The 17,932-nt window shown below is 44.4% G+C and overlaps 1 protein-coding gene across 3 annotated transcripts in view; it reads left to right on the top strand.

Moving 5' to 3' along the window:
* Positions 1-17,932, top strand: part of LOC145352844 (solute carrier family 12 member 7-like) — a 222,292-nt gene that overhangs the window by 64,767 nt on the left and 139,593 nt on the right. Inside the window, exon 1 of one of the 3 annotated variants that reach the window (XM_080203177.1) lies at positions 2,747-2,902. The exons of the other annotated variants lie outside the window; for them this stretch is intronic. Coding sequence (XP_080059303.1) covers positions 2,803-2,902 — 100 coding nt within the window. The 5' untranslated portion in view covers positions 2,747-2,802. Of the gene's footprint in view, positions 1-2,746; positions 2,903-17,932 lie in introns of those variants that run through there. 3 annotated transcript variants of the gene reach the window in all.

Here is a 17,932-nt window from a genome sequence, read left to right as displayed (position 1 = left end):
TAAAGCAAATCTTGAATAAGTTTGCGTTTTCAGCTAAAGTGTCAATAACTGGTTAATTGGTCACTTAGATCATTGCTGATAAGTTCTGGCTCTGGGCAGATTGACTGTGCTTATTTGTGTTGCTGGCCATTCTTCCAAAATATTCTTTTCGACCTCTTTAGGCATCATGAAGATTTGAAAGTCAAATAAGAGATGTAAATGCAGTTTTCTGTATTTCGTGTTTTTTTTTTCTTGTCTCGTTCTTCTCTCCCTCCATTTCTTTTTCTTGCCTTTCTTGTTTCCCTGTCTCCCTCCTCGGGTTGTCAACTGTACGTAGATGTATTCTAGGACCTTTCATCACATGATGGGGTGGCACAGTGGTTAGCACAACTGCCTCACAGTGCCAAGGACCTGGGTTCAATTCCTCGCTCGGGTAATTGTGCAGAGTTTGCATGTTCTCCCCGTGTCTGCGTGGGTTTCCTCACGGGTGCTCCGGTTTCCTCCCACAGTCCAAAGATAGGCAGATTAGGTTGCTTGGGCCATGCTAAAATTGTCACTTAGTGTCAGGGGACTAGCAGGGTAAATATGTGGGGTTATGGGGATAGGGCCTGGGTGGGATTGTGATCGGCGCAGACTCGGTGGGCCGAATGACGACCTCCTTCTGCAATGTAGGGATTCTATAATCTGCCATTGTTACTTCTTCATTTTTGAGTAGGGAGCTTTAATAAATACCTGTTAGGCCAGAGCTAGAGTACCATGTGCAATTCTGGTCACCACATGATAAGAAGGGTATGATTTTGTTGGAAAGAGTGCAGAAGAGATTCACCAGGATGTTGTCTGAGCTGGAGAATTGGAGAGACTGCTTAGGCTGGGGTTGTTTTCCTGACCGTGGAGAAGACAGGGGGGAACAGGGACCTGATTTACCCGTAGAAAATTATGAGCTACACAGCATAGATAGGAAGTCTTTTTTTTGTAGAGGGGTCAGTAACAGGGGGCATAGATATAAGGTAAGAAGCAGGGGATTTGAGGGAAAACCTCTTTACCTGGGGGTAATGGGAATCTGGAACTGACTGCCTGAAAATGTAGTAGAGGCGAGAACCCTCGACATTTTAAGAAGCATTTAGATGATTGCTTGAAAGCATACAAGACTTACGGACCGAGTGTTGGAAAATGGGATGAGGATAGATAGGTGCCTGATGGCTGGTGCAGACACAGTGGGCTGAAAGGCCTCTTTCTGTGCTGTAATATTCTACGGCTCTGTAACTACACCACTGGTCACTTGAAATTGATTCCAAAGTATGTTGTTTCCCCACGTTAATTGGAAAGTAAACAGTCCTGTGTTGCAGTGATTTTTTTTTGCAGCAGGAATCCAGGAGATTACTCTTGAATGCTGGACTCCAGGACATTCTGGGAGGGTTGGCAATTCTATCCCCTTCTGATCTTTATTTCCCTTTCATCACTCTCTCTTCCCTTTTGACTTTCTCCACTCCCTTACCCACCACTGCCCTTGCCCACATTTTTCCCTCTCTTTTCCCCACCGTCTCTCAGTCTAATTTTCTCTGAAGGCAATTTTAAAAAAAAAAATCAATCTGCTGCATCTCTTTAGTTCTGGGAACTATTAGGAGTGTCAGGTGGCTGGTTTGGGTGGGGGGATAGGCTGTGGGCAGCTGGGTGGGGGGAGAGGTGTGTTGTACAATGTAAAGATTTGTGACCACAATGCTAATAAACTGAATTGCTGTACCTTGACTCACCGGTGATACGTAATTAGTTCCGACACTTGGAATATTTGTTTTCTCAAATGGTAAAAAGTAACTTTTATTAGTCACAAGTAGGCTTACGTTAACACTGCAATGAAGTTGCTGTGAAAATCCCCTCGTTGACACACGCTGGCACCTGTTTCGGGTACACTGAGGAAGAATTTAGCATGGCCAGTGCACCTAACCAGCACGTTTTTTTTTGGACTGTGGGAGGAAACTGGAGGAACCCCACCCAGACACTGGGAGAACGTGTGGAGTCTGCACAGACGGTGACCCAAGCCGGGAATCGAACCTGCGTCCCTGGCACTGTGAGGCAGCAGTCCTAACCACTGCGCTGCCTGAGAGGTTTGTTTGCAGCTTGTTCGTTCACCAGAAGCCGATATTTGAGGGTTGTTGCCCTCATCAGGATTTGGGCCCTCCTTTGGGGTTCCTTCATCATCCACTGGCGATATGTTAAAGCTCCTGCTCTAAGAATGCTGCCTGAAATTTCCCAAAAGAACAGCCCTTTTGCTGATTTTATCCAGACTCAGTTGGTCTCTTGAGCATCCTTCTCAAATAAACAAAGACCATTAAGATTCTTGCTGAATTCCTCGCGTTTAATGACCTGTGAGATATGTTTTCGGCTCCTTTCATTCCTTCATCTTAAGATGGTGTTTCTCTCAAAAGTAGGAATGGAAGAGTGTCGTTATTTGGTGCTTTGAAATTGGTCAGGATAATTAGAGCGAGAAGGCACAATTTATCAATGTTTTTTAAAAAAAATGTTTTTTTTAAACCAAAAAAAAAGTGTGCTTTGCAATCCATTTGGTGGGCTAGGGTACTGAGATTCAACATTTGCCTCAGGCCTGGCCCAGTTGCAGACCTGTAAACTTATTTACTTCAGTTTAGACAACAAAACCAAGATACCTGAAGTAATGACATGAATCAGTACAGTGTTCAGCCAAGGATGGGTGGAGTGTGGTGGTTTCCATATAAGGGAACAGGTCACATGGTTAGAGATCCCAGCAATAGAATTAAAACAGCAAGTTAGTTGAGCCGAGTCACAGCAGCCCACACACATGGTGTAAAAATGCCGACCAACTTCACTGTTCTGCCAGTGGACGATGAAGGAGCCCCCAAGGAGGGCCCAGGTCCTGATGAGGAGAATGACCCTGAAGTATCGGCTTCTGGTGAGTGAACAAACTGCAAGCAAAACTCTTGTATTTTTTTCCTTTTGGCTGGAGCTAAATGCTTGTTAAACAATGGGAAAGCAGGTTGCAACAGGCAGGTGGTTGGATCCTCCCACTCAGACAACTTGAGCTGGAGGAATTTGATCTCTGGCCAGCAGTGTTTAAAGTTCTGTTGGGAGTAATAGTGCTGATTTTAAAATCTGTGAACAATATAAACTGCAGTGTGTTTGGAATTCCAGGCAGAGCAGCACACTTGCTGTTAAGCATCTGAAGTATGCTCCTTTTTATTTCACTGTTCAGTATCCATGCTGAACTTGTAGTCTCAGTAATGACGTCAGAAATTAGTGCATTGTTCTGACCATGCTTGTTGAGATCTCTATTCCTTACGTTTTGAACTTGTAAGCTCTTTCCCATTCCTCTCAAATCAAAATCGTAATTATCTGACGTAAGTATCCTTAAAGTGACTGGACCACATTCCATGGCTGAGAGGTGGCATCTGATAGAATTAACCCCACAGAACTAGTGTCTGCAGTGTAGAAGCTGCATGTTTTGAGCATTGGATGTGCAGTATTTGTTTCTGCTGCATCCTGTCTTTGAGACCTTTGTTTAAAATCTGGAAACCCGTCTTGTGTTTTCAATTAGCATTGCAGCTGACGGTCTGTGGTTTACAAAGTTAACTCCAAGCGCTCTGTGGTAAGAGGACAGGGCATTGATTCATTTGAATGAAGATTTAATTAGCCTGCACTTCTGCTAAGAGGATTCGGAAGCAACCAAATTATGCTTCAGTTGTAGAGCCTTCATCCAGAATTGGGAGTACTGTTTCTCGCAAGGATACCGCACCTCAGAAAGGATGTATTGGCCCAGGCAGATTCACTAGGCTGATATCAGGGCTTAATAACAACAACAACAACCTTTCACATGTTAAAATGTCTTGAGACACTTCACGGGTGCATAATCAAACAAAATTTGACACTGAGTCACGTAAGGAAATGTTGGAGTTGATGAAACAGGCTTTAAGGAGTGTCCCTAAGAGAGGTGACCAGGGTCAAGGAGAGAATTCCACATCTTTAGCCCTTGGTTGCTGAAGGTATGATCAGCAGCGATGGAGTGATTTATATTTGGGGTTTTCAAGGGACCAGAATTGGAGAAACACAGATCTCGAAGGGTTGCGGGCCGAAACAGATTGCGAGTGGCGTTGGGGACTGTGGGGGTGAAAGGTGGGCAGAGAGGCCTTTGAGGTGTTTGCTTAACTGGGAGCCATTGTAGGTCAGTGACCACAGTGGAAGATTGGGTGTGTGTAACTTAAGACTATTGCCAGCAGAGGTTTTGATGACCTCAATTGAGGGCAAAAATGGAAAAGCAAGTAAGAGGGCATTAGAATAGTCAATCTAGAAGTAATCAAGATGTAGATGAGTGTTTCAGGAGTGGATAAGTTTGATTTGATTTAATATTTTCACATGTATTGGTATACAATGATAGGTATTGTTTCTTCCATGCTGTACAGACAAAGCATACCATTCAGTGGGAACATAAGGCAAAAGGAAAGAAGGTACAGATGGATGGGTGGAGTTGAGTGATATGATGGAGATGGTAATGAGAGCTTATTAATCATGAATCGCCCACTGAGTTTGCATCGACTTCTCTGACAGAGTATATCTTAGCAGTATCTTCCCTTCTCCTGTCCCCATAACCCCACAGTTCCCATGGCTAATCCATCTAACCTATACATCTTGGGACACTTAAGGGACAACTTATAATGGCCAAAGCACCAAACCTGTACATTTTCGGACTGTGGGAAAAACTGGAGTACCCGAAGGAAACCACGCAGACACCAGAGAGAGTGCAAACTCCACACGGTCACTAAAGGCCAGATTTGAATCTGGGTCCCTGGAACTGAAAGGCAGCAGTGCTAACCACTGTGGCAGAGATATATGGTCAAAAGTTCATCATTGCGTTAGATATGACATCAAAGTTGCCAAACTGTCTGTTTGAACCTGAGCTAATTGTCACGGAAAGAGTGGAGTCTGTGGTTATGGAATAGAGTTGGGGTGGGGTCTGGAAACAACACTTTGGCCTTCCTAATATTTAGAGAGTTTTGCCCAAGCTATACTATATGTCAGACAATTTTGAGATGGTGTGGGAGAACGAGAGGCATAATGGTGGGTTGTTGTCTCTACATGTTGTGTTTCTGAATGATGCCTCAGTCTGGAATCTTGTAGGTGAGTAATGAGAGGGGCCAAGTAACCACTGCAGGTAATGCTCTGGTCACGATTGGATAGATGAGGGTTGAACCAGACGATTGTAATTCCTCCCAGCCGGATAAACTAGGGAACTACAGACCAGTGAGTCTCACGTCACTGGTAGGGAAACTATTTGAGAAACTTCTGAATGAGAGCATCTGTCTCCACTTGGCGAGGCAAAGCTTGATCAGGAATAGTCAGCATGGCTTTGTCAGAGGGAGGTCATGCCTAACAAACTTGATTGAATTTTCTGGGGAGGTGACCAGGTCTGTAGACGAGGGTAGTGTAGTCGAGATAGTTTATTTGGATTTCAGTAAAGCCTTTGACAGGGTCCCACAAGGGGGGACTTTTAAAGAAGATAAACTCATGTGAGATGCGGAGTAATCCGATGAAGTGGATTCAAAATTGGTTTGGTTGTAGAAGACAGAAGATGATGGTAGAAGGCTGCTTAGTGATAATGAGTGGAAGCCAGTGTCCAGTGGCGTACCACAGGGATCTGTGTTGGGTCCCCTATTGTTAGTCATTTATATAAATGATATTGACCATGTGGGGTATAGGATTAGTAAGTTTTTCAGGATGACACAAAGATAGGACAGGTGGTTAAAAGTGAGACAGTGTCTTGGAATGCAAGATATCAATTGGAATATTTAAATGAGCAGATAAGTGGCAGATGGAATTTAACACTGAAGAGTGTGAGTGATACACTTTGGAAGGAGTAATTGCACAAGAAATAATTCAATGAATGACAAGATACTCGGAAGTTCTGTGGAACAAAGGAACCTTGGCTTGTTTGTCCACAGATCTCTCTGAAAGTAGTGGTGAAAAAGGCATATGGGATACTTGCCTTTGTTGCTCGAGGCATAGAATACAAAAGCAGGGAAAGCATGTTGGAGTTGTGTCGAACTTTGGTGAGGCCACAGCTGAAGTACTGTGTGCAGTTCTGGTCACCACAGTATCAGAAGGGTCTGATTGCATTGGAGGGGGTGCAGAGGAGATTCACCAGGATGTTGCCTGGGACGGAACATTTAAGTTATAAAGAGAGTTTGGGTAGGTTTGGATTGTTTTTATTAAAACAGAGAAGACTGAGGGGTGACCTGATTTGAGGTGTACAAGATTGAGAGGTATGGATAGAGCAGTTAAGGAGCAGCTATTCCCCTTAATTGAAGGGTCAGTCACAAGGGGGCATAGGTTTAAGGTGAGACGCAGGAGGTTTAGGGGGAATGTGCGGAAAAACTTTCTTACCCAGAGGGTGGTGATAGCCTGGAATGTGCTGCCTGAGAGGGTAGTGGAGGCGGGTTGCCTCACATCCTTTAAAAAGTATCAGGATGAGCACTTGACACAACATAATATTCAGGCATATGGGCCAAATGTTGGCTGATGGGATTGGGTGGGAGTTCTGGTCTTTCTAATGTGTTGGTGCAGACTAAATGGGCAAAGGGCTTCTTCTATGTTGTATGATTCTATGAGCTGGATGAAGAAGTGTTGGAGGCGGATGTGTAGTTAGCCAGGCCAAAGGCTGCAGGCAGATCAAGGAGAATCAGGAAGGATAGTTTACCTTTATCGCAGTTGCACAGGATATCTATCACTGTGATATATTAAATAATATATATTAGATATATTAAAGTAGTAAGAGCTATATTGGTGCTATAGCAAGGGCAGAAACCTAATCTGATGGGACTGGGTTTAAGTGTATGATTGGCCCCGATTTTAGAGATCTTTGGATCAGAATATGAGGTTGGAGATGGGGCAGTAGTTTAAATTGACATTTATAACCAACAAGTAGCTGTTGTGAGAGAAATTGAGTTGGCTGTCTATTTTAAGCAAATTCTGTGGTAAAGAATTGTTGGGGTGGAGGGGATTGGCAGATTTATTACTGGTGTATGCTATCCTTTTTGAGGTTGGGGAAGGAACAGCACTTATTGTCTGAAATAGTTGAAATGAGTCAGCCCAGAAGGTCTTAAGATGCTGAATCAAAGGATGAGTTCCTATTTCTCAAGCTTTTGCTGAGTTTGCTGGACAGTGTGGGAGGCCAAATACAGGTCACAGTGCATTGAAATAGAAATATCACATTGACCATTAAAGAGGAAATTATTTAGTGAGTAAGACTAGAGGGAGGGCTGCAAATGGGGGAGGGGATCTGCTCTGTGAAGACTGGGGAAATAGGGGAAGACTTCTGGATGAAAGAGTGGGCAGGGAGGTGAAGGAAATGGCAGACTACTTTAATATTGTGCCAAACTCCATTTCTCTATGCCACACCTGAACAAACTGAGGTCCAATAGCTCAGGGTCAGAGACGGAAAAGTTTGAGAAAATAATGAAAAGGGATGAAATTTGAAGAAGGGTGGGTTGGATGGAAAGTGAAATGAAAGAAGGATGCAGAGCAGCACTGGTATTCCAGGATTTGGAGTGTACGGTCCTTGATGCCTTAAGGATAGGAATTCTCTGTTGTTAAAGTGAGATGAATTGGAACTGTGGAGCAGGGTAATTTTGCAAGAAAGTGAGCTGGTGCTGCTGAAGGGTGAAAGATGTCAGTGACAGATCAGCCATGATCTTATTGAATGGCGGGGCAGGCTCGAAGGGCTGGATGGCCTACTCCTGCTCCTATTTCTTATGTTCTTATGAGACATGTGGCATTGAACGTGGATCCTGGGAGGCATTAGAACGCGGTGATTTGAGGAATGCTGAATATCTTGGAGCTGTTCGTGATCAGAGATTGATCCACCAGCTGTATTTTATATGGTGGCTTGTATAAATTTGGCTTATATTCCCTTTTTTTTATTGGAGATTGAACATATGAAGATGCAAATTAGGAGTAGGTCATCTGGCCTCTCGAGCCTGGTCTGGCATTCACTAAGGTCATGGCTGATCTGGTTTTAGCCTCAGTGCCACTACCTGAAACTCTTTTCCCTGGAGGTAGGAGACTTGGGGGATGATCATATAGAGGCCTATAAAATAATGAGAGACACATTGGCCGAGTCGCAAGAGTATGTACCTTGTACTTGGGGTATGGTGTTCTCATGTGAGATGATGGCATCCGTGTCGATGATCCAACATGTCTTGGAAAAGTTGCTGTGGCAGGATTGTGTGGTGTCGTGGTCACTGTTCTTCTGAAGGCTGGATAGTTTGTTGCGGACAATGGTCTGTTTGAGGTTGTGCGGCTGTTTGAAGGCAAGAACTCGGGGGTGTGGGGTTGGCCTTGGCGAGATGTTCGTCTTCATCAATGACATGTTGAAGGCTCAGGAGAAGATGTCATACCTTCTCTGCTCTGGGAAAGCAGTGGATGATCTGTCTTATCCCATGTCAACCCACACAAACCTGCCACAGCAAGACGTGCCAGATCATCGACATGGATGCCATCATCTCATGTGAGAACACCACCCACCAGGTCCATGGTATGTATTCTTGCGACTTGGCCAACATTGTCTACCTGATATGCTGCAGGAAAGGATGTCCCGAGGCATGGTACATTGAGGAGACCATGCAGACGCTACGACAACAGATGAATGAACATCCTTGACAATCACCAGGCAGGTGTGTTCCCTTCCAGTCGGGGAACATTTCAGCAATCATGGGCTTCCAACCTCTGATCGTGAAGTAAGATTTCTCCAAGGCGGCCTTCGCGACACACGACAATGCAGAATCGCTGAGCAGGAACTGATAGCCAAATTCCGCACACATGAGGATGGCCTCAACCAGGATGTTGGGGGTTCATGTCACACTACCTGTAACCCCCATGACTTGACTGGGCTTGCAAAATCTCACTAAAAGTCCTGGCTGGAGACAACACACGCCTCTTTAACTTGTGCTTGGCCCTCTCTCCACTCACATTGTTTGTACTTTGCCTGTGGAGACTTGTGTTCCAAGCGTTATCTTGTAAATTGAATTTGTGTCTGTATATGCCCTGTTTGTGAGCACAAGTCCTCACTCGCCTCGTGAAGGAGCAGCGCTCTGAAAACTTAGCTGCCAACTAAACCTGTTGGACTTTATCCTGGTGTTGTGAGGCTTCTTCCTGTGCTTACCTCAGTGCAATGCTGGCATCATGATTTTGAAGAGCAGGGTAATTTTCCTGGTCTGGCCAACATTCATCCCTCAAAGGATACTTTCTGAAATAAGTGATATGTTATTTTATTGCTTGGCTGATTTTTGACAGTCAAATTGTGTCCTTGCTGTGCACAATGTACATTTTTAAGAACTTTTAACACATGGAGCACTCAAAGCAACAGTGGGTGGAGGTGATTAGATAGTAAGGTAATGTCTGATAGTTCCATTTGACTTGGGTTTTGTGTGCTAGGTGTTTGCAGAATGGATTTGCAGGGAGGGACCCTTGCCGGAATTTTACTGTCCCCCCAGCCACGGCAATCGGAGCGGTTGAGGGCGGACGATGGGAAAATCCGTTGACCTCTGGTGGGATTTCACGGTTTTGGGATCAGCAAGGCTGTAAAATCCCGCCTGCTGTTTCACGATTAGCTTGGTGATGGGGAATCCCACAGGAGCTGTGTTGTCAGAAATCATTGCCTTTGTCTGTGGAGGGGAAATGGAGAAACGAGGCTTGGCGGGGGAAGAAAACAGGGAATGGTTGTTCCAATAGTTTTTTTAACAAGTAAAATGGGGAAGAAAGGCAAATCTGTGCCAGGATGATGATTTCGCAGTAACTCATCATTCTCAAGATAGCAAATAGCACTTGAGATTCGTTTTCAGGTAAATGGAATTAAAAGACAAACAAGTTGTGTTAAACCTATATAGAAGTATGGTTGGACCATGCTTATTAAAGTGTGTTTGCACATTTGTTCATTCCCACTTTGGAGTTGGGGGCCAACTTAGGCTTGAGGTTTATCATTTTCTTGATCTGCACAATTAGATCCACCATTTGGGATGGGTAATGGTAAGTTAATTGTGTAAGATGCACGGGTGAAGAGCATTGTATGGTTAAGTACTTGGAACACAGATAAATAGGGGATGATCTAATTTGACTACCCGTCTTTCTCCAAAAAAGTAGAAATAGGTGATGGCTGGGACACTGGTTGTGAGCAGAGATAGCTGTGTGATGGAGCAAAGGCAGTAAGCTAAATATGCTGAGTAATGGGCAGAAAGATTTTACATTGGTTGGAGAGGAAGAATCCATTTGCATGATCTTTCCCCTCCCTGCCTTACACACTGATCTTGCGTCAGTTCTGAATATATGTGGCAATAATCTGGTACTCCCAACAATCAGATCGTTTTCTGATTGGATTTTCTGCATGCTGTTTTCAAAATAATAGTTTTAGGATTTGGGCAAAGCGTCAATAATTTTCCCAAACCCTAATGCCCTGCAAAAATGGAGGACCATCACGTTGAGCTGCCGAATTGTTGGGGTGGAGTTGGCTCTGACTTTGTGCTTTGCAACAGGTTTTCTTTTCAATGAGAACGGAGTGGCGTTCAAGATCACTTCAGGACACCTTGTTTAATACCATTCCCTGTCTAACTATTTGGAACATTGTTAGATAGAAAGAACATTTTGAATGAGTTTTCAATATTTAACTGGACCTTTTTCTCTGCCAAGACCAGACAACTCTGTCCCAGTCAATATAACTCCCATTTGATTGTAGGACATTAAAATTTCTCCAGTAGTTTGTGCTGCTGTTGCAGAGCCAAAGGAGCACTGGATCGTGTTTGACCTCTGACCTGAAGCCCACACACATGCCAAGATTCGAATTTCCTTTTACCAAACGATTTAATAATTGCCTAAACCCCTCCTCCAAACAATTAAACTTTGCAACCTTGGCTACAGCTCCACCTTGCTGCATTTCAGATTGGGTAACACTCCTCTGTTATGAAACTAGCCTTTTATTTGAACAACTTCTGAGGTGCCCTACCTTCTGAGGCACTGTGTGGGGGAGGGACAGGAAAGTACTTTCCTGAATGGCATTAATCTCCCTGATCGAGGAATTGCCAGTGTTTCACAGGAAGACTTGGATTTGAAACCAAGCAACACAGACTTTGGACCCTTAAACTATATATACACAATGTGCAATCATTTATAGAGCTGCATGCTTCTGGGTGGTGAGGGATTGGAATGCCCTGCCTGCTGCAGTTGTAAATGCGCCTAGTTTGGGGGCGTTTAAGAGATCCGTGGATAGGTTTATGGACGAGAAGGGATTGGTTTAGGTTAGTGGGTCATTGTTTTGTAACTGGTCGGCGCAACATCGTGGGCCGAAGGGCCTGTTCTGCGCTGTAATGTTCTATGTTGTATGTTCTATGTAACTTTTACTTCCAGGTGAAGCACTTGCCTTCCTGATATTGCACTAGCTGAGTACAGTGTGCATCAAGATGCGAGTTGTACAGTGAAATCAATGTTGACCATGCTATCTGTTGATTTCTGAATCAATTAAAGCAAAATGACTGCTGATTTAAAATGTCTGTGGAACACTTTCTGTAATAATAAAAGGGGAAACTTCCACACTCAAAGAGTTCTGAATACCGTGAAGTTTATTTCTGCCCACTGCAGAATAGTAATTGCTGTGGTCTCACGGATTTTCCAACGTGAACAGGTGCTGGTCCAGATGGTCACATTCTTGTTCAAAAGCTCTGTCTCCGTTGTGGCGGGGGTGTGGTGCTGCCTTTCTTGGGTTCCAGTGAAGATTGTGCTGGTTGTCTGAAGTGCAGAAGATGTAATGCAAATCCATTTTTAAATGTCACCAGGGTCTTTTGGTTCATTTGTTTAAGACCCTCATAGTCTGTGGTGGGCAGGTATTGTCCAGAGAGAGTGGGGGCCATGGAACAGGGCATCACCACCTGTTTTTGTCCTGCATGCTCCAGAGACTAGTTCACATTAGCATTAGTTGAATGAGTGTGGATTTGTTCTGCAGCTTTCACAGCTACTGTTTCCTTGTAGCCCAGAGTTACAGTTGCTTGCCATCCCCCCCCATCCATTCAGTTGGAAAAAGGTGAGCGCGCCATTTTATCAATTGACTTAACTTGCTCATTGTATTCATGTAAATGTCATTAGCCCGATCAAGCTCGGAAAAATTAGTGCTCAATGTAACTTCTCCCTGATTTGTACTTGAACCACGATCTCAAGCATAGTGTTTTAAATAAAACACTAATTGGTGTTAAACAATTAGTACTTTCCTGCTGTGCAGTCCTGCAATCTCCAATATGAGAACCGTCACATTTAATTCATATTTGCCCCTTACAGCCAGCAGAAGTTTATACTCAAAACCTTTAGTGGCAGAAACTATTAATAACCCAGTACCGCGCTAAGCTTCATGTTGTAGAGATCTGACCAGAACCTTGCTCATTCTGATTTGGCTTGTTCCTTGTACGTGTAATCTTATAGTGCAGAAGGAGGCCATTCAGCCCATTGGGTCTGCACCAACCACACTCCCTCTCAGGCCCTATTCCTATAACTCTTCATATTTATCCTGCTAATGCACCTGACACTAGGATTAATTAGGCATGGCCAATTAATCTAACCCGCACACCTTTGGACTGTGGGAGGAAACCCATGCAGACATGGGGAGAATGTGCAGACTCCGCACAGACAGTGACCCATTGTGCAGAGTTTATGTGGGTTAGCAAATGAGTGTTGATTTTGGGAAGCTAATTGTGTGTTTGCATCGTAATCAAATCCAGAGAAAAGTAGTTGTTGCGAATTCTGTAAGGGCAACAAGGACATGAGTGGAAATATAATATTTAAGGATTGATGCACTCAAGCTAGACTTAATACTGGGGGTACTTTTTAAATCTCTGCACCAAGCATTACTAATATATTAACAATGAGTGTGAACGTGTGAAATTATCTATGGTTACCCAGTTAGTAACAATCACAAGAAATGTCTCCTGTTTTGATTTGAACTATTGGAGGTGAATTTGGAGACTTTATTTCTGTTAGTCAAACTGGCCATATTTTAAAATTATTTATTTGGATACAAAAGACCAGCATTTATTGCTCGTCCTTAATTGCTCTTGAAGGTGGTGGTAAACTCTGCAGTTCATGTGGCGTAGGTACACCCAAAGTCCTGTTGGAAAGCGGCTTCTTTACCCCAGTGACAGTGAAAGAACAGCGTTATAGTTCCCAGTCATGGTGGTGTGTGGCTGGGAGGGGAACTTGCTGGTGGTGGTCCTGTGCATTTTGTCCTTGGATGGTAGAAGTTGTAGGAGTGGACACTCCTGTCAGAGACTTGGCAAGCTTCTGCAGTGCATATTGAATACACTACTGCCACTGTTAGTGGTGGAAGTTATGGGCATTTTAGATGATGGTTGGGATGCTGACCAAGTGGGCTGTGATTCGGTGACGATAATGCCATTGAATGTCAAGATGGTTAGATTTGCACTCATTGGAGATGGTTGTCTCCTGATATTTGTGTGGCATGAATGTTATTTTCCAGTTATCAGCCCAAATGTTGCCTAGGTCTTGCTGCATATAGGCGTGGGCTGCTTCAGTATTGCAAAGGTGCTGAACGTTTTGCAATCCTAGAAGTATAGAATCCCTGTAGTGCAGGAGGTGATCATTCAGCTTATTGAGTCTGCACTGACTCTCTGACAGAGCATTTTACCCCCCACTGGAACTCCACGTGTTTACCCCACTAATCCCCCTAACCAACACATCTTGGGACATCAAAGGGACAATTTAGTATGGCCAATCCACCTAACTTGGACATCTTTTGGACTGTGGGAGGAAACCGGAGCGCCTGGAGGAAATCCACGCAGACATAGGGAAAAAGTATAAACCTCACACAGTCTCCCAAGGCCAGAATTGAACCTGTGTCCCTGGTGCTGTGAGGCAGCAGTGTTGACCACGAGCTGCCCATTTCCAATTCGGACCCTATGATGGAGGGAAAGTCATTGATGAAGCAACTGAAGGTGGAGAGGTGGAAGATGGTCTAAGAAACTCCTGCAGTGATGTTCTGGGGCTGAGCTAATTGGTCTCCATCTGTGGAGAGAGAATAGAGCTCTGATGAAGAGACACCCAGACTCGGAAATATTAGCTCTATTCTCTCTCCACAAATGCTGCCAGTCCTGCTGAAATTTTCCAACCTCTTCTGTTTTTGTTTCAGATTCTATGATTCCTGGCTCGGGTCACTGTCTGTGTGGAGTTTGCATGTTCTTCCTGTGTCTGCATAGGTTTCCCCTGGGTGCTCCGGTTTCCTCCCACGGTCCAAAGATGTGAGGGTTAGGTGGATTGGCCATGCTAAATTGCTCCTTAGTGTCAGGGGGGCTAGCTAGGGTAAATGCATGGGGTTATGGGGAAAGGGTCTGGGTGGGATTGTGGTTGGTACAGACCTGATGGGCTGAATGACCACCTGCACCATAGGATTCTATGATTTCAGCACTCACAGTCCCAGTATTTTTGCTTTTATCTCAGTTTTGCTAGAATTCCTTGATGCCACAATGCTGCCTTGGTGACAAGGTCTCTCGCCTCACCTCATTATTATAGTTGACCATCCAAATATTCAGGTCCTCCAGCAACATTTTCTTTGCTGGCCCTTGTAAATGAAGGGGACAAATTATTTCCATGGATTGGTAAACCGATTAGAAATTCAGGAATACCATCAGCAAGAAGGGGAAGTAAATGGAATCCTCTCTGAGGATTATTAGAATGTGGAGTGCTTTATTCTATGTCTATTGAGGGAAGAAAGGATTGACCAAGTAATTACAGGTCAGTCAGCCTAAAGTCGGTGGAGGGCAAATTGTTGAAAAAAAATCTTGAGAGACAGTATAAATAGTCAGTTACAACAGCACAGATTAACCAAATACATTCGATGTGGATTTGATGAGCGAAGATTGTGTCTGATTAAATTAATTGAATTGGGTCCATGATGATGGCATATCTGGTATTGTCTACACTGATTTTAAAAAGACTTTTGAACAGCCCCCTCATGGCAAACTTGTCAGAAAATTAAGAACCCATGGAATACAAGGACAAGCGGCAAGAGAATTTTAGAATCAGAAAATCTCTACAACACAGGAGGCCATTCAGCCCATCAAGCCTGCACCAACCATAATCCCACCTAGTCTCATACCCCCCCCCCCCATATTTACCCTGCGAATCTCCCTGACACGAAGAGGCAATTTAACATGGGCAATCCTCCTAACCCGCACATCTTTACCATAGAAACCCTACAGTGCAGAAAGAGGCCATTTGGCCCATCGAGTATGCACCAACCACAATCTCTCTCCTCTTTCCACCCCCCCCCCCCGCCCTACCCCCCATATCCCTACATGTTTACCCGCTAATCCCTCTAACCTACACATCTCAGGACACTAAGGGGCAATTTTAGCATGGCCAATCAACTTAACCCGCACATCTTTGGAGTGTGGGAGAAAACCAGAGCATCTGGAGGAAGCCCATGCAAACGTGGGGAGAATGTGCAGACTCCATACAAACAGTGACCTGTGGCCAGAATTGACCTGGGCCCCTGGCGCTGAGGCAACAGTGCTAACCACTGTGTCACCGTGCCGCCCAATGCTATGAGGAAAGGCTGGGGTTGTTCTCCCTGGAACAGAGGAGGCTGAGGAGAAAATTAATTGAAATGTATAAAATTGAATGGCCTAGTTAGTGGATAGGAGGACCTGTAGAATGTTCCAATATCCAGGACATAGATTTTAAAGTGATTGGTAGAAGGATTAAAGGGCTATTGAGGGGAAGTTTTTTTTTACACAGTGGATGTTGGGGTGCTGGTACTCTCTGCCTGAAAGGTTGATCAAAGCATAGGTGCTTATTTTGCTCTTTAAAAAAAAAAGCTTGGGTATGCACTTAAAGCATCATAACCAGCAGGGCTCCAGCCCAACAGCAGGTTTGAGTTGGACCACTCTCTTCAGTAACACAGACACGATGGGCTGCATGGACTCCTGTAATAAATTTTCAATCTTTCTATTATATTTAAGGGGAATTGGGTAAGTGTTTGAAAAGGAAGAATAAAATAAATTGCAGGGTCAGTTACAAGGGGGTGGGAGGTTTAGTGGGGATTTGAGGAAAAATGTTTTTACTCAGACGGTGTTGATGGTCTGGAATGCACTGCCTGGGAGGGTGGTGGAGGCGGGATACCTCACATTCTTTTAAAAAGTACCTGGATGAGTACGATGAGCCAAGTGCTGGCAAGTGGAATTAGATGGGCAGGTCGGGGCCTTTCATGTCAGTGTGGACTCGATGGGCCAAAGGGCCTCTTTTGCACTGTAGTATTCTGTGATTCTGAAAATATATCTCCAGTTGAAGTTAACCTGGTCTAGCCTCAGTGGGCTCAAATCACCTTTTTCTGTGATTTAAAATAATGATTAAATTTAAAGTTATTGTCAAAATAAAACACCAAGGAGGTTGTTTGATTATTTCTTCCCTTTTAACTTTGGTGCAGATGTAATTCCTACTGGCACTGATTTACTGGGATTTCCTGCATCGACTTTAAGACCACAAGGGGGTCAATTTAAATTTCTTTTTGAAACAATTTATTGTGCGATATGGCAATGAAGCAGAGTTTTTAATCCTTTGCGATACAGTTAATGGATTACACAGTAACATCAGTCATTACGCAAGGCGAATCTAACAATGCATCATGAGCTAATTGTGACCAATCCAGTAAAGAGGAGAAGACACAAACTAGATCCCAAGACACTTGGGGGGCGGGGAGAGACTTCTGGTGCCTCAACTGACCTCAGCAAAGGCATTTTAACTGGTCAATTAACTTGTTGCTATTTGTGAGATGTATTTGCCTACATTTGTGTGACTGGGCTTTAAAGGGATTTGTTCTCTTTTGAAATGTGACAGGTACTTTATGAATAAGAACATAAGAACATAAGAACATAAGAAATAGGAGCAGGAGTAGGCCATCCAGCCCTTCGAGCCTGCCCCGCCATTCAATAAGATCATGGCTGATCTGTCGCTGCTCAGTTCCACTTTCCTGCCCTCTCCCCATAACCCTTAATCCCCTCTCCTATCAAAAACCCATCAACCCGCGTCTTAAAAATATTTAGCGAGGCAGCCTCCACCACTTCAACGGGCAGAGAATTCCAGAGATTCACCACCCTTTGAGTGAAGAAGTTCCTCCTCAACTCCGTTCTAAACCGCCCCCCTTTTATCTTGAGGCTGTGCCCCCTAGTCCTATTGTCTTTTTTGAGCGGGAAGAGTCTTTCCACCTCTATCCTATCCATCCCATTCATCATCTTATACGTCTCAATGAGATCTCCTCTCATTCTTCTAAACTCTAACGAGTACAAGCCCAGTTTATTCAGCCTCTCCTCATAGCTCAACCCCCTCAACTCCGGTATCAGCCTAGTAAACCTCCTCTGCACTCCCTCCAAGGCCAAAATATCTTTGCGCAGGTGCGGCGCCCAAAAATGCACACAGTACTCCAGTTGCGGCCTCACCAATGCCCTATACAGCTGCAGCAAGACCTCCCTACTTTTATATTCAATCCCATTTGCCTTCCTGACCACCTGCTGCACCTGCAAGCTGGGTTTTTGCGACTCATGCACAAGGACCCCGAGGTCCCTCTGCACCGTCGCCTGCTGCAGTTTTTCGCCTCGTAAGTAGTAGTCCTTCCTACCATTTTTCCTACCAAAGTGGACCACCTCACACTTGCCAACATTAAATTCCATTTGCCATTTCCTGGCCCATTCGCCCAGCCTATCTAGATCCTTCTGCAGACTCTCCACACCTTCCGCACAATTTGCCGTTCCCCCAATCTTGGTGTCATCAGCAAATTTCGACACTCTACACTCGGTTCCCTCCTCCAGATCATCTATATAAATGGTAAAAAGCTGAGGTCCCAGCACCGACCCCTGGGGCACTCCACTAGTCACCATCCGCCAATCCGAAT

The sequence above is a fragment of the Carcharhinus amblyrhynchos genome, chromosome 2 (genome assembly GCF_965287045.1).
Source record: "Carcharhinus amblyrhynchos chromosome 2, sCarAmb.v2.hapA, whole genome shotgun sequence".
In the NCBI taxonomy this organism is placed as follows: Eukaryota; Metazoa; Chordata; class Chondrichthyes; order Carcharhiniformes; family Carcharhinidae; genus Carcharhinus; species Carcharhinus amblyrhynchos.
Note: the sequence above shows the minus strand (reverse complement) of the source record. Positions and strands in the feature narration are given on the sequence as shown.